This window comes from Lissotriton vulgaris, chromosome 3_1 (genome assembly GCF_964263255.1).
Source record: "Lissotriton vulgaris chromosome 3_1, aLisVul1.2, whole genome shotgun sequence".
NCBI classification, from domain to species: Eukaryota; Metazoa; Chordata; class Amphibia; order Caudata; family Salamandridae; genus Lissotriton; species Lissotriton vulgaris.
The window spans coordinates 654,564,758-654,591,477 of record NC_141689.1 but is presented as its reverse complement, the minus strand read 5'-3'; the positions used below and the strand labels follow the sequence as shown (position 1 = coordinate 654,591,477).

General features: G+C 44.9%; 1 protein-coding gene across 1 annotated transcript in view; it reads left to right on the top strand.

Annotated features, from left to right (window-relative positions):
* The window catches only part of CHD1 (chromodomain helicase DNA binding protein 1), a 1,544,591-nt gene extending 1,519,497 nt beyond the window's left edge, over window positions 1-25,094 (top strand). The window contains exon 37 of the mRNA XM_086960963.1: window positions 23,916-25,094. Within this exon, the coding sequence (XP_086817089.1) occupies window positions 23,916-24,477 (562 nt within the window). The 3' untranslated portion in view covers window positions 24,478-25,094. The remainder of the gene's footprint in view (window positions 1-23,915) is intronic.
* Window positions 25,095-26,720: the final 1,626 nt, after the last annotated feature.

The window sequence follows — 26,720 nt, the reverse complement described above, 5'->3', positions numbered from 1 at the left end:
TCCTCTTCAGAATCTGTTAGAGGAGATGGACAAGCGTTGTCCTCCCAGGCGCAAATCATCTCTGAGACTACCAGCCAGATCTCCCAGAAGATCCCGATTTCCCAGAAGAAGACCTCGGTCAGAAGATCGGATCAGGTCTCGCTCTCCTAGACGGGAGGAGCGTTCAAAAAGATCGCGGGAGCGGAGACACAGTGCTCACCGTAGACGTCGACGTACTCCGTCTACTTCATCTACCTCTTCTACCAGGTCATCCAAGAGGGACTACTCCCCTACGTTGACGGACAGTCCTACGTCCAGATCCTCCCCAGTGGATGACATTGGCACGTATCTGGATGTCCTGCAAAGAGGAGCACTGAAACGGAACATTGAAATGTCTGTCCCTCAAGTAACAACGACAGTCATTTTTGAGACTTTACACAAGAAAGCCATCTCCCGTCCTCTGCTACCTTTAGTCCCGGGGATTATGGATCCTGTCAAAGAGGTTTTCCTAACTCCAACGGCTATCAGAGTGGTGCCAGCCTGCATTCAGAAGAAGTACAAACCGGCATCTTCTGACCCGGTTTTTGTAAAATCTGACCCTCCAGCAGACTCTGTAATTGTGGCAGCGGCGAGGAAGACGCACGCTGTCGCTTGTTCCTCTTCAGTCCCACCAGACAAGGGCAGCAAAGCTCAAGACTCCTGGGGTGGCAAGGTTTGCAACTCAGCTGCTTCCACTCTTAGGTTTCTAGTGCGGCTGCGTTTCTGGGTCGTTACGACAGAGCCTTATAGGACTCTATGGAAAGATTCAAAGCCAAACTGCCAAAAGAAGATCAGCAGGATTTTGAAGAGACTGTTACAGAAGGGTGTCTGGTGGCGAATCAGATGATAAGCACGGCTGCGGATGGTGCAGTGCTTTCGGCGCATTCCTATTCTCATGGGGTTTGTGCCAGATGGTCGGCCTGGTTGCGCCTTACAGGTCTGAAGCCGGATGCTCAGCATCGCATCCTTAATCTCACCTTTTCGGCTTCCGCTCTCTTCGGGGAGCATGCTGATGAAGAGATGACCCGAATGAAGACGGAACTGGATACGGTGAAGGCGGTGGGCTTGGAGAAGAAAAAAGAATTCAAGCGCCGCTTCAAGACCAACAGGGGGAGAGGGGCTCAACAGAGGGTTCAAACCCCTCAGTGGTCCCAAAGTAAGAACCAGGGGAAACCCCAGTTTCGAGGCAAGCCCAGCAGAGGTAGAGGAGGTCACCAACAATCCTCTAACACCACAAGAGGAGGAAAGGCCTGAGCAGTGGCTTCCGCTGGCGCCGTTACCCACTCCAGTGGGAGGAAGTGCTTCACAACACCTGGCAGAGTGGGTCAGCATCACAAAAGAACAGGGGGTGCTGAATATACTGCGCAATGGATACAAGCTACGTTTCCGTGCTCCTCCGAAGAACATTCCTCCAAAGAGCTCTTGCCCTCACCAGCTAAGCTTGCTCCGAAGAGAGGTGAGAGTCCTAATGCAAAAAAGAGCGATAGAGGAGGTTCCTCCCGCTCTAAGAGGAAAGGGAGTTTACTCCAGATACTTCCTTGTCCCCAAAAAAGATCAGGAGGACAAGTTCAGACCAATACTCGACCTACGACTATTAAACAAAGTCATCGTCAAAGAAAAGTTCTGCACGTTAGAGCTTCACCAAATATGTCCACATCTTCAAGCCGGAGATTGGATGTTTTCGGTGGATCTGCAAGATGCGTACTTTCACATCCCAATTGCTCAACAACATCGCAAGTACTTGAGGTTTGTTGTAGGGAACAAACACTAACAGTACAAGGTGTTATCCTTCGGTCTCAAGTCCGCACCACGAGTCTTCACCAAATGCATGGCAGTGGTGGCGGCTTTTCCTCACAAGAAGGGTCTCTTCATTTACCCATACCTGGACGACTGGCTCCTAAAAGGTCCATCTCCGCTACAGGTAACGCACGATCTACAACTGTGCCTGCACCAGCTACACAGGCTCGTCCTCCATGTGAACCTGGAGAAGTCAGTCCAGCGGCCTACACAGTCCATCCACTACCTAGGCTCCGTTCTGGACACAAGCTTGGGAAAAGCGTTTCCTTCGGAGGAGAGACTTTTTTCCATGAGTCAGAAATGTGGGATTCTGCTAGAGTCTCGGCTTCCAACAGCCCGACAAGTAGCTTCCCTGCTGGGTTCCATGGCGTCCTGCATTTTTCTCATCCCAAACGCCAGGCTGAGAATGCGTCCTCTACAATAGGCTCTGGAGGATCAGTGGGACCAAGCGACAGGACGCTGGGAAGATCGGATCACTCTTTCCCAGGCAACGAAAGATGCCATCAAATGGTGGACTCGGAGAAAGAATGTGCTGGTGGGGGTACCGTTTCACCAACCCGTTCCTTCCCAGTCTATAGTGACGGATGCCTCCCTGCAAGGCTGGGGAGCACACATGGGTCCGCTTCAAATTCAAGGCCAGTGATCTGCGCAGGAGCAGACATACCACATCAACATGCTGGAACTCAGAGCGGTATTCCTGGCTCTCAAAGCTTTCTTACCAGCGATCGAATCCAACTCAGTCTTAGTTAAGACGGACAATACGACCACCATGTTCTATCTGAACAAACAAGGAGGCACAAGATCGCGCCCACTTTCTCGAGAGGCTCAGACAATCTGGCATTGGCTTCTCTCTCGAGGACTCACAGTAGTGGCAGTGCACCTTCCAGGCGAGTTGAACGTAAAAGCAGACGCACTCAGCAGGCACTTCGAAGATCAGCCAGACTGGGTGCTAAACTACGAAGTGGTAGAAGAGCTTTTTCGTTGCTGGGGTCGTCCATCCATAGACTTGTTTGCAGACGACGAAACACCAAATGCCACGCCTTCGCGTCCAGGTTCCACCAACCAGGAACGCAGGGAAATGCTCTACTGAAGGATTGGTCAGGGGCATTCGCATATGCATTTCCTCCCCTGGCTCTGATTCCGAGAGTAGTTTCCAAGCTCCTCAGGTTGAACATGGAAATGATCCCGATATCTCCGGATTAGCCGCGGCAGTGGTGGTACCCGGACCTTCTACATCTGTCTGTGTGTCCACACAAACGACTCCCTTACAGGCCGGACCTGTTGAGCAAGATGAACAGGAGGATAATGTATCCCAACCTCCCATCATTGAACCTAACAGCATGGCTCCTGAGGTCCTGCAATATGTGCATTTGAACTTGCCTCCCGAATGCATGAACATTTTAAAGGAGGCTAAGAGACCTTCCACGAGAGCGTCCTATGCGTTCAAGTGGAAAAGGTTTTACTTGTGGTGTAGGGATCATCACTTAGATCCGACTAAAGGGCAGGAGGACGTCATCTTACCATACCTCCTTTCCCTGGCAACTGCTGGTTTAAAATACACTTCCATTAGAGTGCATTTGTCAGCCATTGTAGCATACAGAAAATCACCTGATCAGATGTCTTTCTTTCAGGTTCCAGTGGTTAAGGACTTCCTCCAGGGGTTAAAAAAAAAGTGTATCCCCCTGTACGAAATCCTTCGCCTCCATGGGAATTAAACCTAGGTCTATCCAGGTTAATGTCACATCCTTTCGAGCCCATCCACAAGGCCTCCTTGCAACATCTCTCTTGGAAGGCAGCCTTTTTGGTAGCGATTACCTCTGCGCGCAGAGTAAGTGAGATACAACCGCTCTGTGCGAAGGAACCATATACTGTTTTCCACCACAACAGAGTAGTCCTAAGGGCTCATCCAACTTTCTTGCCTAAGGTCATTTCTGATTTTCATATAAATCAGTCTATTTCCCTCCCTTCCTTTTTTCCAAATCTGACGACCCCAGCCGAGCGGTCACTTCACTCCTTGGATCTTAAGAGAGTGCTAAAGTTTTATTTGGAAAAGACTAAAGGGATTAGGAAAACGGATCAGCTGTTTGTTAACTATGGTTCAATGAGGACAGGTTTTCCAGCGGCCAAGAGGTCCATCTCCAGATGGATTGTCTCTTGCATTAAATTGGCCTATCAGCTTGCAGGCAAGCCTTTGTTGATGTCTCCAAAAGCGCATTCCACTAGAGGGAAGGCCGCTACAGTAGCTTTCTTGCATAACATTCCAATGTTAGAAATATGCAAGGCTGCAACCTGGAAATCGGTTCATACCTTTACGAGGCATTACTGCCTCGAATCTGAGTCCAGGGCCGATACTCAAGTAGGGCAAGCCTCCTTGAGGAATCTGTTTGGGTAGCATATAGTCTACTCAGACTTGTTGATGAGATTACTGTCTTATCTTTCCTTTACCCGCAGGGATGAGGAGAGGCTTGCTATTCTATTCTAATGATTATGACTATTGATGAGGATCACCTGGAAGAGAAGGATTAGTTACTTACCTGTAATCCTAGTTCTCATCCAGGGGTATCCTCATCAAAGTCATTAGCAACCCTACCGCCTCCCCGGGCAAAGGATGCTCTTTAATAAGGAGATATTGTTAACCTATTTGTTATTAGGTTTGTTTTTCAGTCTCCGAAAAGAACAACTGACCTAACTGTCACCCCTGGGGCATGATGGGATACAGGGGGTCACGAGTGGTACTGATACTGCTAAGTCAATGGGCGCACTTCAGTTCCAACAATCCAGAAGTTACTTTCGTCGCTCCTCCTTTCGAGGCTCAGGTAGAGGCAACATATAACAAACTTCCTCTACATTCAAGAGTAATACCCAGAGCACCTTTAATAAAGGCTCCAACAGAGGAGGTTATAGAGGCAATAATAACAAGGGCAGAGGACGTGGTGGCCACATCACCAGAGCCTCCACCGCCACCAAACAGTGACTTACTCACACTCCCTCCAGACCACTCAACATCGGTCGGAGGCAGACAAACACAATTCCTACCAGACTGGAATGCAATTACCACAGACAGGTGGGTGAGACAAATTATCCAGTATGGTTATTGCCTGGAACTCACTTCTACTCCACCCAACATACCAACATAGCAACCAAACACTGTCCTATGTCCAAAGAACACGTCACGCTGTTACAACAAGAGGTAACATCCATGCTAGAAAAGGGAGCCATAGAGCCAGTCCCTTTTCAATACCAAGGGACAGGAGTATACTCCCTATACTTCCTTATTCCCAAAAAGGACGGGTCCCTCAGACCAATATTGGACCTCAGACCTCTGAAGCAATACATACTCTCAGATCATTTCCATATGATCACTCTTCAACAAGTACTCCCGTTACTCCAACAAGGCGACTTCCTCGCTACGTTAGACCTCAAGGATGCATACTTTCACATACCTATACATCCAGCTCACAGAAAATATCTCAGGTTCACGATAGAAGGTCAACACTGTCAATTCTAAGTACTCCCCTTCGTGGTAAATACAGCACCAAGGGTTTTCACAAAATGCCTAGCAGTAGTAGCAGCACACCTAAGAAGGCAACACATCCATGTGTTCCCCTACCTCAGTGCTTTCCAAACTTTTCATGTTGGTGACACACCTTTTAGACGTGCATCATTTTACGACACAGTAATTCAGTTTAATATTTAAGTCAAGGCTCTCCACTCCTAAACTGCCACTTCAAAATGCTTCATATTAATAAATAATCGACCTCACTTTTAACAGACAACTATCATTAACAGACTGAGTGGTGGCTGCGTTCTCTGTTTTGTTTTTGCTTGTAGAAAATGTTTACCGTGGCCCAAAATGCCTTTCAAACAATTTCATAGGTTTTCTACCAAGTAAAATGTTAATAGACAATTGAAAATATGGAGATGCGCTTGGCTCTGTGAAATAGAAACATGGCGTGTTTTGTTGTAATCTTTGTTCAAGTTACACGTTTCCCTTAGATTAAATTTGTTTGTTGTGAATCTGATCTCCACATTTGTTGCCCACGTAGGACTGTAGGACTCTGTTGTCAATGCGCATTTAGATAGCGGAAATGCTGATGAACAGCGAGGCATGTTTAGACTGGTAGTGTTTTTTTTTTTGTGCAGAGTGGTTGTCTTGTGAGGCATGAGCAGTAGGAAACAATGCAGAACTATTGAAAGGCTACTTTACCTTGAATAATAAATTGCACATTAATAAGCCATTAGTTCCGGAGCAGCGATGGTCCCCGATATTAGGCTGTGCATTTGAGATAAAACATGCAACACACCATGTTCAATATTGACAAATGGCACCCAAGCATAGATTGTTTTTTTTGGGCATGAAATACTGCTACGTGAAAAACAGCAGAATCAATGACCTTTAAATCTCAATCAAGTTTGAGTAAAATATGGCAAATAAATGGAGGAAAACATACTTTAAAAAAAAAAAAAACACGCGAGCGTGAGCAGTGTATTTTATACTTCAGCCACAGCTACATCCGGAAGGGAGAACGGCAGCGCAATGCTCCTCCTTTCCCGCCTCCAGCCTGCCACAGGAACAGGTACTGCCTCACTAGCATGTGAAGTACCATCCTGCATGATGAATAAACTGCATCTTGTCCTCGTCCCGCGACACACCAACAGGCAGCAGCCAACACAGTAACGTGTCCCGACACAGAGTTTGGAAAGCTCTGCCCTACCTGGACGATTAGCTCATAAAAACCAACTCATACGCACAGTGTGCAAACCACACATCCCAAACAATTCAGCTACTGCACAGTCTGGGTTTTTCCATAAATTACACAAAATCACATCTGCAGCCCTCCCACATACAACAATATCTGGGAGCAACAATAGATACCTCAGTGGCAAAAGCATATCCAAATCCAGCCAGCATAGCCAACATGCAGTCTCTAATTCAAAGATTTCACCCACAACACTCCTTGCCAGCTCGAGTGTTCATGCAACTTATAGGCATGATGGCCTCCTGCATATTCATTGTCCCTCATGCCCGACTTCAAATGCGTCCTTGGAAGAATGCTTAGCACGGCAGTGGAACCAAGCTCAAGGACAACTAAAAGACCTAGTGTTGGTAGACAGTCGCACTTACTACTCCCTGCAGTGGTGGAACCCACAAAGGTTTTCCAAGAGGCGACAGTTCCAAGAGCCGGTTCCACAGGTAGTGCTAACAGCGGACGCATACTGACGGGTTGGGGAGCCCGCCTACTTCAATACACAGTCCAAGGGCTCAGGGCATTCAAGCAGAAGACACTGCATATAAACCACTTACAGTTGCTAGCAGTATTTCTAGCGATGAAAGCTTTCTAGAAATACTTGTACAACAAGGCTGTATTAATCCGGATGGACAACATGACAGCCATGTACTACATACAGAAACAGGGAGGGACACACTCTCCGCAGCTGTCTCACCTAGCACAGAGCATATGGAGGTGGGCAATCCCAAAAAAACATTTTTCTCCTGGCAGAACACCTCCCAGGAATAGACAATTAGATTGCAGATCTACTAAGCAGACACAGCCAACAAATACACGAATGGGAGATTCACCCACAAGTCCTCCAACCATTCTTCAAAAAGTGGGGGCATCTAGAGATAGATCTGTTTGCCACAAAAGAAAAAACTCAAAATGCCAGTTCTTTGCCTCCAGGCCCACACACCCGTTGTCACAGGGCAATGCGATATGGATGAACTGCTCAGGCAGATTTGCGTACGCTTTTCCGCCAACCCCACTGATTCCATTAGTGGCACGCAAACTAAAGCAACAGTCCCTCACAATGATCCTAGTTGCTCCCACATGGGCAAGACACTCCTAGAACTTTCAGTAGTCCCTCACCAAAGGCTGCGTCTATCGCCACAGCTGTTAACGCAGAACTGTGGAGAAATCAGGCACCCAGATCCCAATCAGATGAACCTAGCGATCTGGCTACTGAAGTCTTAGAGTTCGGATATCTTAACTTGCCTCCAGACTGTATGAACATTATCAAGGAAGCAAGACGCCCAACTACTAGAGCATGCTACGCAGCTAAATGGAAAAGATTTGTAATTTACTGCAATAATAACCAAATCAATCCATTAGATGCCTCCATACAAAACATAATATGTTACTTATTACATCTTCAAAGATGCAATCTAGCATACTCTTCACAAGGCTACACCTTGCTGCTATAGCAGCATATCGCCAGAACAGACAACATCTGTCCCTGTTCAGAATACCACCTATCAAAGCTTTTATGGAAGGACTTAAAATAATTATCCCTCCAAGACATCCACCTTCGCCAGTCTGGAACTTAAACGTCGTACTTACCGGACTTATGGGGCCACCTTTCGAACCACTCCATTCGTGAGGATTACAATTCTTAACATGGAAAGTGGCATTTTTAGTGGCCATTGCCTCGCTCAGGCGAGTGGGCGAGCTACAGGCACTAACAATTCAAGAACCTTTCATGCAAATACATCAGAATAAGGTAGTGCTCCGTACTAACCCTAAGTTCATGCCAAAAGTTATATCAACATTTCATCTCAATCAGTCAATAGATTTGCCAGTTTTCTTCCAAAACCCGCAGTCAGTGGCTGAAAGAGCTCTACACACACTGGATGTAAAAAGAGCTCTACTATATTACGTTGCCAGAACTAAAGCTTTCAGAAAGACATAACTATTTGTAGCTTTTGCTCCATAGCATAAGGGTAACCCAGTTTCAAAATCAGGAATAGCCAGATGGATAGTTAAGTGCATTCAAATATGCTATCTAAAGGCCAATCGCACTCTAACAGTTTCCCCAAAAGCCCACTCAACGCGCAAAATGGGGACATCCATGGCTTTCCTAGGAAATATTCCACTAGAAGACATATGTAGAGCAGCTACATGGTCTACCATACACACTTTCACTAAACACTACTGTGTAGACGTGCAGGCAAAGCAGCAAGCTGCTGTAGGCCAGGCTGTCCTAAAAACTCTCTTTCAAACTTCTGCAGCTGGTACAGGTGACCACCGCTAGAGGAGATACTGCTATACAGTCTATGCTAAGATATGAATTCAGCAGCCCACATGCCTCGAACGGAAAATGCTACTTACCAGTATGCATCTGTTCTTGGCATGTATGGCTGCTGACATTCATATCGCCCACCCTCCTCCCCGGTGCCCGTCACAGCTGCAGTAATTCTTTCTACATACATTTACATGGTCATCTCTTACTTTGCAATACTCCATCTTTGCCACAATGGCGAAAAACAATCTGAAGATGGAGAAGACGCCCATGCGCACTGTAGTCCAGGGGAGGAGTCACCTATCTCGTGATACTTCGAAGACTCTTCCAGGTCAACAAAGTGCAAACATCCGGACCCAACACTAGGCGGCGATCTATGCTAAGATATGAATGTCTTATGGAAAAAGAGACGTTGTGTCCTTCACTGTGGCCGGGTAGGACAACGTCTGAATAATTGAAAATAAGGGACCCGGTCACTGTTGAATTCTGCCACTTTTTTATTTTGAGCAGAATATCACCCTAAGGTAATTAATCCTTGGGTGAAGTGTATACTTTTTTGTCTGCTACAAGTTACATCACTTTGTAGATTTCTAAAAACAGTCTGAGGTTTTGTTCGTTGCCATACAAAAACATAAATTTACACATATACTATAAACACTTTTTACAATACACAAAACAATTGAATTACATCTATCTGTTAAACAATACATTTACCAAAGAATATTTTTGCCAGGCGTCAGGGTTGTACCCTACCAACTAATTCTAGTACCAGGCCTACGTTATCCTGATTACATCTAGTCTAGGACTGGTCGCGCAAAGGCATGAAACTTAGTAAACATTATTTCATCTGTTACATTAAAAAAAAACTTTCTAAAGCCTTTTGCGGAATGTGCATTCGTATTTACGACGAATATGACAAAGCCGACGCGTTTCCAAGCCTGTGTCTCATTTATCGGGCTTTTCTTCAGGGCTTATAGTTTGGTACCTGTGTGAAAATAGGGGGACATATTTTAGTGTGGGACCTTCAAATGTATCGTCAGTGGAAGGGAGTTGTTTACACTTGTTTTTTACCTCCCTGCGTTGTATGTACAAGTCTGTTCTAATGCGTTCAGACTCTTGACTGGCGTTTGGCTTTATTCTGTAAGGTAGAAAACAGAAAATGTATCTATTTTCTGTATGGGGGGACATTGTATCGCAAGGTTTTTAACAAAAGAGTCTGCCCACAATGTAACTTACGTTTGTTATGTTCTCATTCCTGTCGCTACATGTCTTCTGTTGTAGGATTTTACAACTTTGCGGGAAGTGGCTCACAAGGTTCTGTATCGTTTCCTCACCTTCTCAGAGAGTTCATCCTCTGATTCATCTGGAGATTCAGAACCCGGAGAAGGTACTTCAAAACGTTCCAATACTTTTTTAGAGAAGGGCAAGGGCAGGGGTCGCGTAAGGTTCAAACCCCAACCGCAAGCATGGGACATGAGAACACGCAGCAAGAGCTATTACAAATCGTAAACTACTCATCAATCTTTCACCAAAAAAGCTCACCATTCATGAACAATCAGTCCTTGAACTAGGGATAAAGTTTGTCCCAAGTACTAAAACAGATATAGTCAATTGAAAAATAGAAGCACAAGATCTATTTAGAAAAATTAGACTAAAAGCGTTTTTCCATAACAAAGAAAACACTAAGGTACCAGAACCATCAAACTTATCAAATAAATCGTCTTTTACTCCTACACCACAAATGGTCCCCAAACAAATTTTGGCATTCAAACAAGCTGTTCTCTCCTCACTCACGCAGTTAGGTAAACAAAAAATGTTTTGTAAAAGAAACATCACGAAGGACCAACAGATAGCAATTAAACAACTAAGTGAAGACATATCAATAGTAGTGAAGCCGGCCGACAAAAGGGGTGCCCTGGTGGTATGGCAGAAAGAAAAATACGTAGAAGAAGCCAATAGCCAAATAGGTAACACAGAATGGTACAGGAAATTAACTGAAGACCCTTCCAACAGCATACAAATGGAGATACAAATCAAATTAAAGTCCCAGTAATCTGTTTCCTACCCAAGGTGCATAAAAACCTACAGAACCCACCCGGGAGACCAATAGTCTCCGGATGTGAGTCAATCCTTGAGCCGATTGCCAAGTACGTAGACTTATTTCTAAAGCCATTCATGAGTGAGGTCAAGTCCTATATCAAAGACACGGCAGACTTCATCAATAAAATCGAAAATTTACCATTTGATGACCATAATGAGTTGATGGTGGCATTTGACGTCAACTCATTATAGACACAGATTCCCCCAGGAAGAGGGATTAGAAGCCATTGAGTTCTTCTTAGACACAAGGCCCAAACTGCAAAGAGTTCCCACCAAATTTATAATCGAGTTGGCCAGCCTAGCATTGAAACTGAACTTTTTCAGATTCATGGATACCTTCTATATGCAGGTGAAGGGGACCACCATGTGGTGTCCTTATGCTCCAGAGATGGTGGTCCTCTTTATGGCCCTGTATGAGGAGCGATTCATTTATCAGAATAATCCGTATAGCGGACACATTGTAAAATGGCATCGCTATATTGATGACGTCTGGTGCCAGTGGAGAGGCACAGAAGTACACCTGATCCAATTCCACGAATGGTTGAATAATAGGCACCCAGACATAAAATTCAGTATGACACACAGCAACACACGTCTAACATTCCTTGATGTTGAAGTCTTCCCTCAGAACAACAAGTTGGCCACTACTTTATACCGTAAACAGACTGATAAAAATACCATCCTCCACTACCGAGCTTCCACCCACAGAGCCTAAAAGAAAACCTGTTGTACAGCCAGTTGTTGCAAATCAGACGCAATTGCTCTAGAAAAGAAGATTACCTGATACATGCAGAAATGCTGTGTGAACAGTTAAAAACAAGAGGGTATCCCAAAAAAATGTTAAAACATGCAACCTAGCGTGCATGGTTTACTCCCAGAGAGGCTTCATTAACAAAAAGAGACAAAAAACCACTCGAACAATTGGTCTGTGTCTCAACTTACGGCCCACTCACGAACAAATTCAAATCAATTGTTTTGAAAAATTGGCATTTATTGTCCAACCTTGAAATTCCTTTTGTTAAACCCATGTTCGCACTTAAGAAAAACAAGAACATAGGGCAACAAATAATCAGGGCAGATCTAGGCACTTCTAAAGTCAAAAGTGACTTACGTGCCTTATGGAATTTAAACCCTGTGAAAGGCCACCACAAATGCGGTACCTGTGTATCGTGTGCCAGTACCATTGAGGGCACAACGTTTGAACATAATACCATCAAATGGACCCATAACGAATTTACAAGCTGCAAAAGCAAAAATATTGTTTATGTAATAATTTGTCCGTGCGACAAACTTTACATTAGGAAAACAAACCAACAGATTACACAGAGACTGGCCCAACACCGTTCTAGAATTAAACAAAAAGTGTTGAACGCACCAATGGTCCAGCACTTTATTGATCTTGGCCATACTGAAAGAGACCTAAGATGGTCCGTACTCTCAGGAATAAAGGCTTCACCGCTTGGAGGCAATGTGGAAACTTTACTGTTAAAAAGAGAAACTTTCCTAATTATGAAATATGACTGCGTGAGTGCAGGACTGAATGAATATGGTGAATGTTGAAATTCGTAAACGTGTCCCCTGTAAAATGACCACATGTCACAAATGCACCAAAACTATTTTATTTCAAAAGAGCTACACACTAACTCGCACTCAAGCGTGCATTGAACTCTAAGACTACATGTCCCATAACCGCTGTATCACATTATGCAAGTATTTTCTTATATCAGTCATGTGACCAGAACACCAAACACTCACTCTGGAATGAAATTGGCAGAAACAAGCGGCTACACACAGATACTGCAGGTAATGACGCACACAGAGTGGAGAAAGAAAACATTCACTCCCGCCTTGTAGTAAATAAGTCTTTAAATTCGACCAACTTCAATCTTACAGTGCATGCGGCAAACGAGAAAAAAAGAAAAGGTGACGCCCTCCATAAAACGACAGTACGGCGTTCCGCCAACTCACTGAAAACCCCAAGTAAGTAATAATTACCTAAAAAAAACTCGCAGCATCGAACAAATAATTAGATTAGACAATTGAAAACCGTTCTGTTTCAGCGTTACAGAACCTTGTGAGCCACTTCCCGCAAAGTCGTAAAATCCTACAACAGAAGACAAGTAGCGACAGGAATGAGAACATAACAAACGTAAGTTACAGTGTGGGCAGACTCTTTTGTTAAAAACCTTGTGATACAATGTCCCCCATACAGAAAATAGATACATTGTCTGTTTTCTACCTTACAGAATAAAGCCAAACGCCAGTCAAGAGTCTGAACGCATTAGAACAGACTTGTACATACAACGCAGGAAGGTAAAAAACAAGTGTAAACAACTCCCTTCCACTGACGATACATTTGAAGGTCCCACACTAAAATATGTCCCCCTATTTTCACACAGGTACCCAACTAAAAGCCCTGAAGAAAAGCCCGATAAATGAGACACGGGCTTGGAAACGCGTCGGCTTTGTCATATTTGTCGTAAATACGAATGCACATTCCGCAAAAGGCTTTAGAAAGTTTTTTTTTATGTAACAGATGAAATAATGTTTACTAAGTTTCCTGCCTTTGCGCGACCAGTCCTAGACTAGATGTAATCAGGATAATGTAGGCCTGGTACTAGAATTAGTTGGTAGGGTACAACCCTGAAGCCTGGCAAAAATGTTCTTTGGTAAATGTATTGTTTAACAGATAAATGTAATTCAATTGTTTTGTGTATTGTAAAAAGTGTTTATAGTATATGTGTAAATTTATGTTTTTGTAAGGCAACGAACAAAACCTCAGACTGTTTTTAGAAATCTACAAAGTGATGGAACTTGTACCAGACAAAAAAGTATACACATCACCCAAGGATTAATTACCTTAGGGTGATATTCTGCTCAAAAACAAAAAGTGGCAGAATTCAACAGTGACCAGGTCCCTTATTTTCAATTATTAAGATATGAATGTCAGCGGCCCTACATGCCAAGAACAGATGCATACTGGTAAGTAGCATTTTCCTTAATAACAATGAGGATCACCTTTTAAGATTAAGCAACCACAAAGAACAACTGTGCATAGGCTTGAAAGACAAGCGCATCGGGTAAGTCAATACCAAATTCAAATCTCAATGTGGCATTACGGATGGGACAGATGGAAACATGTGGGTCAACAACACCTTCAAAAACACATCAAAGGTGATTTGGAGAGAGACTGTTGATCTGGTAAATGTGCAAAAACTGAAATAGCAATTTAATACCCTGTAACTGTGGCAACTGCAAGGCATTGCTGGGCCAATGATAAACTAAAGAAGAGACCATCAGAAAGAGAAGTCTATAAGAGTTGGATATGATGGGATGAGCATCACACCACAAAATTATCCTAGAGACCTGTATAACTATTTTTAGTGGGAGGACGCCTGGCTGCCAGAATAACACCATCCACTTAGAGAGGAAGATCAAAAGCCATTTACTGTCACCTCTCAATCTCGATGCAGGAGAGGCAGTCGAGAGAGGGGCAGAAAGATGTAGGTAAGGTCTTGTGTCCCAATGCAGGAGAAAGACAAAACCTAAGAAAGACTGCATTAGGAGTGCCAAGCTTGAATGAGTGAGTCCTGTAAGGGTCACCGCAACATGTTCTTTAATGTTGTGGTCAACCAACAGATTATACCGCTGTAACAAAATGACTAGTGGAGGGACTTGGCTTACCACCATGGCCGCGTAGTCGTGTTTTAGCAGTGCTCCGCGCGGCGGCACGATTTAAGGCACAATCCTGAAGCATCCTGCTCCATATAAGCCCTCTAAGCGGTTTCCTAGGTGCCATGGGACCCCGCATGACTGCACAAAGTAATCGAAACTCCCAGGAACACCGCAACCGCTGAAATAAAGGCCCTCAAGGGGAGTCAGCGCCATCTTGATTGCCGGAGGTGTGACTCGGGCAGTAGTGATCTGATCTGGGAACCGCCCGGGGCCTGCGACTGAGGCAAAGACACACTGCGGCCTCAGGAGAGAACGGGCTTCGGCCGCGAGGTGGTTGGAGGACGTACTGCAACCGTTGTGTGGTACACAACGCAACGAACAGCCCCATAACAGGGAGCCAAGACCCTGGGACGTGGGGCCTCGGGCGAAGGCCTAGGAGGAGAGGGGCCGTCTCCCCGAGTCAATTGCAGCTGGAGGTGACTCAGGACTTCGGAGACAGAGTGGGCTGTGACTGCTTCCCCCTCTCACCTGTGGGGGGTGCCCACTTTTTTACTGACCTCCGGAGGGGGTGAGGTGACTGAAGTGGAAACCGGGCCGAAAACGCTGACGTGAGCCAACGCGCCCGAAGTGAAGAGACCCCTGCCCTGAAATTGTCTGTGCCCTGCAGGGCCTGGGAGACCAGATAAACTGAGAAGACGCAGCCAGAGCCCAGTAAAGCACCGGTGAGAGGGCGTGGGGGCCCAGAACGATGATGCCTAAGGAGTCAATCGCGAGAGGCTGCAGTGGGACCAGCTTGAGCGGACATGTCCAGGGAGAAAAGAGAACACTGACCTGGGAATCAATCTTGCCCTGTGGGGCTTGGGAGGTTAGAAGAGCTGAGGGACAGAAGCCTGAGGCCAACATAGCAGAACAAAGAACATGGACGTAGCACCCTTGAGAGACAAGCGTGAGAGGCTGCAGTGGGACCGCTGTGAGATGGCGCAACGCGGTACCCAGTCAAATCCTGCCCTGAAGACGTAGTGATCTGGACCCCTCGTGGGCACCCACAGGAGAGGGCGACTCTGAGGGATTGGCAGAAAAGGAGGCGAAACCCGGGCTCAGGTGAGCTGAGAAGCAGACGAGCTGAGGCTTCTGGGTACAGATCCACGGGTGAATCACCTACCTGGAGGTGTTTTACATGATAGCAGCCGACACACTACGCCGGTAATCATGGGAAAGGACAAAGCAGCGAAAGCACAAACCAACAGAATCTCGAATTATGCTCAGCCCCTATCCCACGGCACTGATGCTAGGGATGAGTACCTTGCACGAGGGGAGTGGGCCTCTGAACGGACCGTTGAGGACTCTCCCACACTAACGGGTGTCATCCAAGCTATTCAATCGACCTGAGACGACATGGTCCAAAAAATAGACGCAGTGGCCATAGAGGTAAATCTATCTGAAAGAGACACTTTAGTGATAGATTCCTGACCTTAGAATTACCCCCAGGCGTCAGACTGGATCTGGAAACTTTTTTTGTCAGCAGTACCCCTGCGCGTTGGAAGGTGGCGTCTTGCGGCTCCGCGTCAGTTGTAGGCGTCGTGATCGCCAGGATGATGTAGCGGCAGCTATTTAGATGCCGCGCTGACGCCAGTTCTTTTAATTGCTCCAGCAAGCGCAGATCCAGAGAGAGCGGTACCCCCAGTCAAATTTTTACTGAGTTTTTTGGTACTTTTGTCTGTCTTTTTTTTAGTCTTTGACTCCTGATGCAATAGGGATGCCCGGTTTCAAGTATTGCAAGGTTTGTCCCACACATGATGTTGGTGACTGACCCGCACCGCGTGTGTCTCTACTTCCTGGGCGTGACCATGACCCCACGTTGTGCCCAGACTGCCTGGCCATGGCTCCGAATTCTTTGCAGGAGCGGTCCTGAAAGTTGCTTGTGGCCCAGGAGTCGGCTCTGTGCCGTTCAAGGTCCCGGTCCCGTGGGAGGTCGAGGGAACGGTCGCGGAGCCGCCACCAAAGTCTTTGAACTCGGGGTCAGGTAAGACGAAGCACAAGAAGTCGAAGAAGCGTTCCCCCAGCCTGTCTCGAGACACGAGAGAGGGTGCAGTTGGTGCCACCCCTGCGGCTCCAGCAGAGCCTACGCAGTTGCCGACGGCCTACCCACCTTTCACGGGTCCATCGGTGACTCCGGCCCAGCTGCAGGAATTTCTGTCAGCCATGGGCCATCTCTCTGGCCCGCTGGAGTCCCTTCGGGCCCTGCGGGTCCGACTGGGGGTCCTTGTCCTTTGTCGATGGCCCCAGTGCAGCTAGACCCCCATGGATCCATGCATAGATCCCAGCCGATGACTGTTGACCTAATACGACCTCCACCGACATCCCGGCTGATGTCGTCCCTGGCTTCTACCCCAACATGCAGATGGTGCAGAACCGGTGTTGATCAATGCTGAGTCCGACGGGAAATTTTTAACCCTTTCTCCATCCTCCTCCTCCTTTCCCACCTGAACATCAGGTTTCGGAAGGCGGGGAAGACTGGGAGGGGTCGGAAGACCCTCTCGCAACCCAATGCGAGTTAGACCCGGACTGGCCAGAAGATTTGGAGGTCGTAGGTGATCTGGATTTCTCTCCAGAACCTGGTGTGCTGTCCCCTTCTACCGTGGCTACAGAGGAGGGTGGTACTTATCCAGTGGTGTTGCGTAGGGCAGCAGCGGCTCTCCACCTCGAGCTCTTTACGGTGGCCGTCAGGACTAACCTCCTGACAGAAATGCTTCGGCCGGCAGCTTCCTCTGCGCAGCTGCTGCCCTTTAATGATGCCCAACACAGGGGCTCCTGTGGATATGTACGTGGCCCGACGCCATTGCCGGGCCCGTGCAACCCCATTTTCCTCTCCCAACACCCTACCCCTGAGATCTTGGTTGCTCAAGCCTCTGTGTCTCAGAGTGCATTCCCTTCCGCACCTCCAGACAGGGAATCCAAGAAACTGAAGCAGTTTGGGAAGAAGATTCTCTCTTCCGCCAGTTCAGGGTTGCGGTCTGTGAACACTGCATGCTTCTTGGGTCATTATTACCACTCTGTTGGATACGGTGGTGCAGGTGCTGCCTCAGTGTCTGGAGGAGGTCTGGACGGTGCTCACCTAAGCTATTGCTGAGGGGAGAGATGCAGCCAAGTTCACAATTCGTTGTGACTTTGGCACCGCCGACTCGCTGGGCATAACGATTTCCACGACAGTGGCGCTACCCCGTCAAACCTGGCTGCGAACGACTGGTTTTTCTGGGGATGTCAAGAACCCTCTGATGGAAAGAGGAAGCAACGGGTTGCACTCAAGTAAACAAAATATATCAGAGCTCAATTATAGATATCAAAATCCAACAATTATACAGACACGTGCAACAGGAAAAAGGCCCTGCAAGCCTTTGTTAATACGGTAAGAAAATCGCCAGATTGTCATCTGGTTAACCTGATGCACTGCTCAAGTCACTCAAAAGCGTGTATGTGGTTAAACAGTAGTAAATGTGACTCAAATGGTATACATATAAATCATTTCATGACCACAATTGAGGAAGCAAACACAATAATAGATGAGATGGAGTCTTCAGGCTTTCAGTTGAATGTCTTTATGATAAATAAAAAAGTTCATGGATATTGTTCAATTTTCACAAAATCCAGGCGAAGAGTATTCCAAATACACATCAAGTGTAGGTCAATTAAAAGTCCCAATGCATTTTGGGCATTGGAAATAGCCCTTCATCAGGGGAATCTAAGAAAAACAATATAACACAGTTGGGAACAAGTTACAGCAAGGAACAATTATAGTCTTACAATCGGGTGAGGACGAGATTCATATAGCTTACTGTCAAAGCTTAGGGGCAAAGTGAAATTAACTGTAAGAAAAAGAATGAGATCAGATAAGTGAAAGGCATCTAATCGCCACCAGAGGAAGGAGAGGGCAAGAAGAGATAAAAAATGAGTGAAATAAATAAGAAGTGACGGGGAAAGCATAAGGCCAGATCGCGGGTTTTTAAAAGCCAACTGTTGAAGGCGTGAGGGTGAGAGGCAATGTGATTGATCTTACCGATACGAGCAGAACGCTCGCTGCACCCGGCAATTACACGAAGATCAGCCACTGAAAGACGTGCTATTGAAAAAGACTGCAATAAGGAAACCAAATGTTGTAGTCAGGAAATGAAGGTGATAAAATTGACGACCAGTGAAGCATGTGTCAGGGGCTTAGGACTTACCAGGCGCTAAGATAAATTAGCGGGACACGAAGTGAAGATTTAAGAAAATAGCGTCCTGTAATACAAACAGAGAATACTGTGTGGCGGAGTGATTGAAATATTTGCGAATTCGGACAGACTAAGTACTGTATAGAGTCCACTCACCAATGTGAAGCGTCTTCCAGAGTTTAGAAAATCCACATGAAGTGTCGACAACCGCCGAAAGTGTCACAGAGACGGAAACAAGCAGTGAGGAAACTGGTAGTAGATAACGGAATAGACAAAGAAGACGGACAGCACCGGAATCGAGGAAGAATGGCGGCCATCTTAGAGTGGTGAATGTGAGTGGTGAATATGAAAGGGGAAAAGTATGGCTGTAGTGGAAAGGTAATCATGTCAAATCAGGGGTGGTCCAGCGCTATAGATTGCAAAGGTACAGATGAAAGACTCAATGCTACATAGCAACTCATGGGTATGAGATTATGGGGTACAACCGATATGCATAATGTGAATATAAACAAATATAAACAATAGTACAATGATTAAAATATGCACAATGTAAATACAGGCAAGTGAAAGCTGACTAAAAGAGAAAATAAACGCAATCAGTACATGCAGCAAACATGACTATGAATGGTACAGTACAATGTCAAAGAAAGCATGCCAGTTCTAATTTGTCATTAAGCCCTAGTGGTGTCAATGATTGCATGAACCAAATCCAATGTGTCTCGCGTTGAGACAGAAATTTACTTGTGTCACGGTAAGGGCGATGCTCAATGACCTCAAGTACCCCACATTTGAGTTGAGCGATGTTAGGTCTCTAACGTCTGCTGCTCTTAAAACAAATCATTTACTCACCACTCATGGAGCATATTGGACCCCGAAGGGGCTATCCAAACTGAACGGGTCCACAGTCAGGATCTGTCCAAAATGTATACTACAGATGGCCGACGACCTGCATATGTTCTGGCGGTGTCCCAGTCTCGATGGCTTCTGGAAAGATGTGGGTATTACCTTAGAAGGGGTAATGGGAAGACAACTAACTGTAAGTATGAACCTAGTTATTTTTGGGGTGACAGGCATGAATGCAGTAAGATCTTTCTCTGAAGCCCAGGAAAATGTAATCTTCATGTTGATCCTCCTGGCTAGGAGGGAGATCTGTATAAAATGGATAAGTCCTGTCCCGCCGACCTATAATGAATGGCTTGCGTCAATTCTGAGAGTGTACAACTTAGACAAAAAAAAGAGCCTAGCTTCGAAATAATATAAATTTTGGGATATATGGGAAGAGTTTCAAAAGGGTTGATTTAAGTTATGGTTTTCTTTTGTAGATGTTGTGGTAGTCATCTGTTTGTATCTCACACTATAGTCCACTAAAAGTCCAATTATTACGCTATCGCAACATTATTGGAGTAAGGCCTGCAAGAGTAGCCATAATGGCTAGCTCACCCCCATCCGCAATAAGAATCCTTCTCCTTACAAGTGTATGGAAGTAAGGGGATCCCTTTCTCTGAAATGTCGGAAAGAGATGGTCCAGATCTTTGGGAAAATAAAGAAAGCTTGGAGTCAGAGAAGGGTCCCTGATAATCTCCTAACTTTAACTTGTTGCGTAATGAGGACACAAACAAAAACAACAAAAAAATGTCTGGAATGTCAGGGCATTTCCCTGGTTGGTCAACATCTGGCAGGCTCTCTGAATGTTAGGGCAGACCAACACAGCTGAAGGTGACTAGCAGATCATGAATGGTGCCTCTGTCCGTAGGTGGTGCAGGGTCTTTTTTAGCAGTGGGTAGAGCCATGGTTAGATCTGTACACCACCACTGAGAACGAGCAATGTCAGCAGTGCTGCATGCTGGAGTTTCCAAACTGCCTTGCTTATCTTGAGTGGAGCTCCGGCCTTCATTACACCTTTTCCCTCATACTACTCCTGCCCGGTGATCAAGAAGATCAGGAACAACTGAGCCCAAGTCATCCTTGCGGCTCCGAGTGGGCACTGAGTGATAGGTATCCTGAGCTGTTGAGCATGGCCATAGGTCCTCCGATCAGGCGGCCCCTTGGGGAGGATCTTCTGTTGCAGCACCAGGGATAGGATTCTCCACCCAAACCTTTTAACGCTTCACTTTATTGCGTGGAGATTCAGCAGCAACAGTTAACAGCTTTTTGCCTTCCTCTTGAACTTTATAACTTTATCTAGGCAGCCAGGCATCTCCCCACCAAGAAGGTATACGCCTGCCATTAGGGGTGAACATTGGTGGCATGGTTTACAGAAAGGCTTTCTCAGATACTCCTTTTCATCCTTTCTAGGGCTCTCCTTATGCTATTTCTTCTTTTTTGTGGTTGCCTGATCAGCCACCCCTCTTCAAATCACCTATTGTAAATAGGTTCTTGAAAGGTTTGCAACATTTATTTCTACCTTTCCCTTTCATTATGCCCAGTGGGTCATCAATTTCGTCCTCACTTTTTATGTGTGCTCCTTTTGAGCCATTGCACAATTTTTCACTCTGGCTCCTTTCCATAAAAACGAACTTTCTTGTGGCTATATCATCTGCCCGGAAGATCAGTGTGCTCCAGGCCTCATCATCAAAGCCTCCATATCTGAATTTCATCTAGTCAAGATAATGCTGCCAAAAGTGGTCACCCTGTTCCATGTAGACCAGTCCATCACCCTGCCTACTTGTAATGCTCCGCCACATCCCTCCTAGGAAGAGGAACGATTTCACCAGCAGGACCCAAAGAGACCATTGTCGTTCTACCTTGACCACACACGAGAGTTCCAGGTGAGCGACCAACTCTTTGTGGAGTGTGTCGGAGGGAAGACACGATGTGCTGGGCAGATGCGCACCATCTCCTGGTGGATCATGCTCTGTATCAAGATCTTCCACGCTTTGGCGAAGCAGCACCCTAAGGGTCTGCATGCTTACTCCACCAGAGCAAAAGCTGCGACCACTGCATTAGTTTGTGTAGTTCCGGACCTGGACATCCGTCTGGTAGTGACAAGGGCATTCTTGCACACGTTCCCAAAGCATTACTACCTGGACTGTCCAGTCCACTGAGATGAGCATTTTATCCTTTTGGGTCTGCAGGACTTTCTTGTACGAAATTGTCCGTAGACCCATCTCTGTGAATGATATTGCTTGGGTATCTATACTGAGGTAAGGAATCTGTGGCTTGAAGTCTCTATCGGAAGAATGAATGACTTACCTTTGGTAACACCTTATCTGGTAGAGACGATCTGGCTGCAGATTCCTTACAAACCCACCAGCCTCCTCATTCTGCAAATGGATTTCTAGAGACAGGGCTGTTCTAGTTTTTCCAAGCCAGTGGTCAATGTTCTTCCTGGCTCTGCGCTCCTGGCATGGAAAGTCGTAAAAAGAAAATGGCGTCTGCATAAAAGGTGGTTCCTATATAGGCACCACGCATATCACTTATGGCAAGGAGGGCTCCAACGACGCCATGCAGAGCTGAAAAACACCACCTACCGGCGTACAAGGATACTGCTCACGATAAAATTCCGGATCCAGTCTGACGCCTGGGGATAATTCTAAGGAGTGGAATCTGTGGCCAGATATAGTCTCTATGAGATAAGGTGTTAACGAAGGTAAGTAACTTGTTCTTCTAGAGTGAGGAGAGACTGACGCCCTCTTTCTGCTAGACCTCTCGGCCGCATTCAACATAGTGTCACACTCAAGCCTCATCAAAAGATTACACGCTACAGGCATCCAAGGTATAGCCCTCAAATAGATATGTACCTCACAGCGAGTCAGACTGATCCTCCTACATATCAAAGCCGAAGAACCTGATCTGCAGAGTCCCTCAAGGATCATCCATCAGCTCCACCCTGTGAACATTTACATGACACCACTAGCAGACATCGTCAGATCTCGCACATTTCCATCTTCTATGCCAATGGCACCAAGCTGATCCTCTCAATGTCAGAGAAGTCTCCCACAACCACATCCAGTTTCACCAAATACATGATCTGCATAGCAAACAGTTTACAAATAACTGCATTAAAATCAGCATGGACAAGACTAAAGTGCTGATCTTCAGGAGCAAGATCGCTCCTTGGGACTCCACCTGGTAGTCATCAGAGCTCGGTACAACACCATCACCCTCTAGCCACGCACGTAACCTGGGAATCACTCAACAAGCCTGCACAGGTGAACTAAGTCAGCTCCTCTAACTTCAACATACTATGCATTCTCAAAAAAAAATTCAGATGGATTACCAGGCGTATCACCACGCAAGACCTAGTCACCAGCAGACTTGGGCCACCTCCTCAATTCTGGAATTCTGTAAGAAGCTAAAGACCAGGTTGTTGAACTAACACCCAGCAGACAACCTTCTCACCTGCTTCATGGCCTAGATAACCCTTTGTGTGATATGTCGCGCTTTATAAATCCAGATAACATAATGTATTTGTAAAACACACATACACTCAAAAGGGCATTTTGACGCTGAAATAAATGATGTATTTTGTTACCCTATTCATTTCTACTCTTTTTAAAATTACTGTTACCTCTTATTCTCTTTCTGTTCTGTCTGTTTTGCTACTAAATTTCAGTAGAGACACCAATGTGATCTTTCTTTTACCGTATTTTCCTACAGTTGTTGCTTTGTAATGGTTTCTTAGTTGAAGAGTTTAGTCATTAGGAAGTCTCTGGAAGACAGGAGTGGCATGTGTAGCCTTAGTGGCTAATGCTGAAATTGGTATCACCTTTTGCACATGATTTACACATTGAAAATGGTGTATTTAATTACAGAGATAATGACATGAATAATCATTCAGGTTGTATTGTCTATAAATGGTTTTGCCACATTGTCCTGCTTACATCTTTAATGCTGTAGTTGCCATGGCGGTAAATGAAACTTTGAGTTCTTAATTGGTTCTAAAGGCTACTATGCTATAAAATCATTCCAAAGTCTTCTTTCTGATAAAGGTGAGTATGCAGAGCTGAAGATAAATTCTGTGAAGAAATATTGTTAAATATAAATAACGGTTAACAGTGCAGTGTAATTAGACTTAACTTTAAACATACTTATTTGCCTCTAAGTTAAGAAAACATGTATACTCAATTAATGTGATTTGTGTTTGTCTCTTTTTGTCAGATACTACAGTGACAGTAAACACCGCAAATTAGATGATCACAGGAGTAGACCTCACAGACCAGGCCATGAAGGAAGCTTGAAAGACACCAGATCCCATCCTGATCACCGTTCCCATTCAGACCATCGATTACTGTCAGACCACCGACCCGGCTCTGACCACCGACCCGGCTCTGACCACCGACCCGGCTCTGACCACCGACCCGCCTCTGACCACCGACCCGCCTCTGACCACCGACCCGCCTCTGACCACCGACCCGCCTCTGAGCACCGACCCGCCTCTGACCACCGACCCGCCTCTGACCACCGACCCGCCTCTGACCACCGACCCACCTCTGACCACCGATCCAGCTCTGATTTCATTCATCATAAATCTTCCAGGGATTATCGGTACCACTCAGATTGGCAGATGGACCACAGAGCATCTAGCAGTGACCCTAGGTTACCTCTGGAGCAGAGGCCGCCTTATGGCTCACGCTCTCCCTTGGGGCACAGATCTCCATTTGAATACTCATCTGATCACAAAGGTACACCAGAACATATATGGAGTAGCCGCAAAACATAACGAAGACTGACATTTTATCTGGACCTTTATTTAGCCATATTCAGTAAACCAACCAAGTAATTGCCTTACATGACTTGAAAGATATAAACTGGATCTGCTCTCTGCAGTGGCGTTGTTACTTCTTTCCAGGATGCAAGGTCTACTATCCCATCAGAAGAAAAACATATTTTTGTATTTAAGATTTATGCTGCACTGTGCTGCAAATATTGTGGCATTTTTTTAAAGAAATGAAAAATGTTTACTATCGCAGAGACCTCAACACTGCCCGTTAAGACTGGACCTGACCATAAACCTATTTAACTGAACTTAGTTTAGCTTTCGTTTGTAAATGAACATTATACACTGACTTATGATCATGTTTCAGGAAGGATTGACGAGATTGTTTTTTCAAGGTGAAAGGACTCTCAAGAACTGTGTTCACTTTCCAAAGCTACTTGTTTACATTGTACACTGCGACCACCTTACCGCTTTCCATCACAAGCTTGAATATTTAAATTCCATACATACACCTGTAAAATAGCCAGGACGTGCTGTTATGATCAATTGTAATACTTTTTTTTTTTTAAACAAATCTGCTGTAAATTATTGTAAATTAATTAAATGAGCTTTCTTGCTTTCTCAGGCTTCTTTGACTGTTCCTTTTCCCACCTACTCAGGCCTTTTTGTCGAAAAATGGCAAAAACAATCAGTGTGTTCAAATTGTCATTATGGAATCATTGTTCCAGCTGTACAGATGTGGAAAGGGAGCATTTTATTTGATTCATATGTCCTCCAGTGCACATATTAAGATATTTCATTTGATGTGTTCCATTTTTGTTTAAACTATGCCCATGCTGGAATTGTTTTAGCAACAATTTGCGACTGTGTAATCTGAATGATTATACAAATAGATTCTGTTTAAGATTTAATGGGTCTGGTTGGAAAGGAAGTTCTTTGAGCAATTCTTTATTTAAATTGGCCAAATTATTTTGTGAATCCACCTGTTTTATCCTTTCTAATATGGGCAATAATAGCTAGTGCACTATGCAGCCACGGTTTAATTGACAAAACGTATTAACATGCTGTTGAAATGCACTGTATATAGATAGTTCTCTATGTGAAAAATTAAATCTAAACAAAATGTATTGGAATTCTTGCAGTTTTATGCAGCTTTTTTCTTCTGGTCTAAAGCAAATACCCAGGGGTTTTAACATTGTTTTAAAACATTTAGTATTATCGGAATTTGTATTTTAAAAATATTGTAAAATTCCATTCATCTTGGAAATAAGTAATTTATGGTGTCAATATGTAATTGAAATGACAACGATAATGTACAATTTTAAATACTATAATTAGTTTACTGTATGAAATGATTCAGATAAAAAAACAAGGTACAAACAGACTTCCTTTGTTGTAGTACAAACTGTGGTTATTAGTTTGCACGATACACAATGCATTGTATTATATCATAGCATTTATATAACACTTACTCCCCTGATGAGGCTGTGAAGTGCTCTAATTTGCATTAGGCTCCTGGTGCACTTTTGAACTGCATGCTTTAGGGAGTTGGATGTAGTGTGGCCTGTATTGAAGGGGGTTGGGTGAGTATTGTGAAATTCAGATATATGATTTAAACATGGTGCAGCGACTTTTCCTGCACATGAAGTGTTGGGAACAGTGAACGTAGATAAACCTGCACAGACCTGCCCTTTCAAGAGTGATTGGTATCCTAAAGTTTAGACTATCATAGAATGCACAAGAAGTACTAGACCTTATCCTAACAACTATCAAAGTAAATACAAACATCCTTTCAGAAGTGCTTCGCCCAGGACATACGTCTCGAGCGTCTCTCCTGCATTTTAATGAAGCTCTAACGGATAAACTCTGCCTTCTCTCGCAGGGGATTTCCATGTATAGGCATAAGCGCTGAATAGTCCCGCCCATGCTCAGGGACCCCTGGAGATATATATATATATATATATATATATATATATATATATATATATATATATATATATATATATATATATATATATATATATATATATATATATATATATATATATATATATATATATATATATATATATATCTTCTTATCTTCTTATCTTCTTGAGTGTAGCATTTTCGCCTTACTTCAGGAATGCCTGCAAAGACACTTAAGAAAAAGAGACAGATTATGCAGCCTATTTACCCAGGCTACACTGGCCAGGTTCTTCATCCTGAAGAGAAAAGGGGCCAGAATAAATACATTTGAGATAATT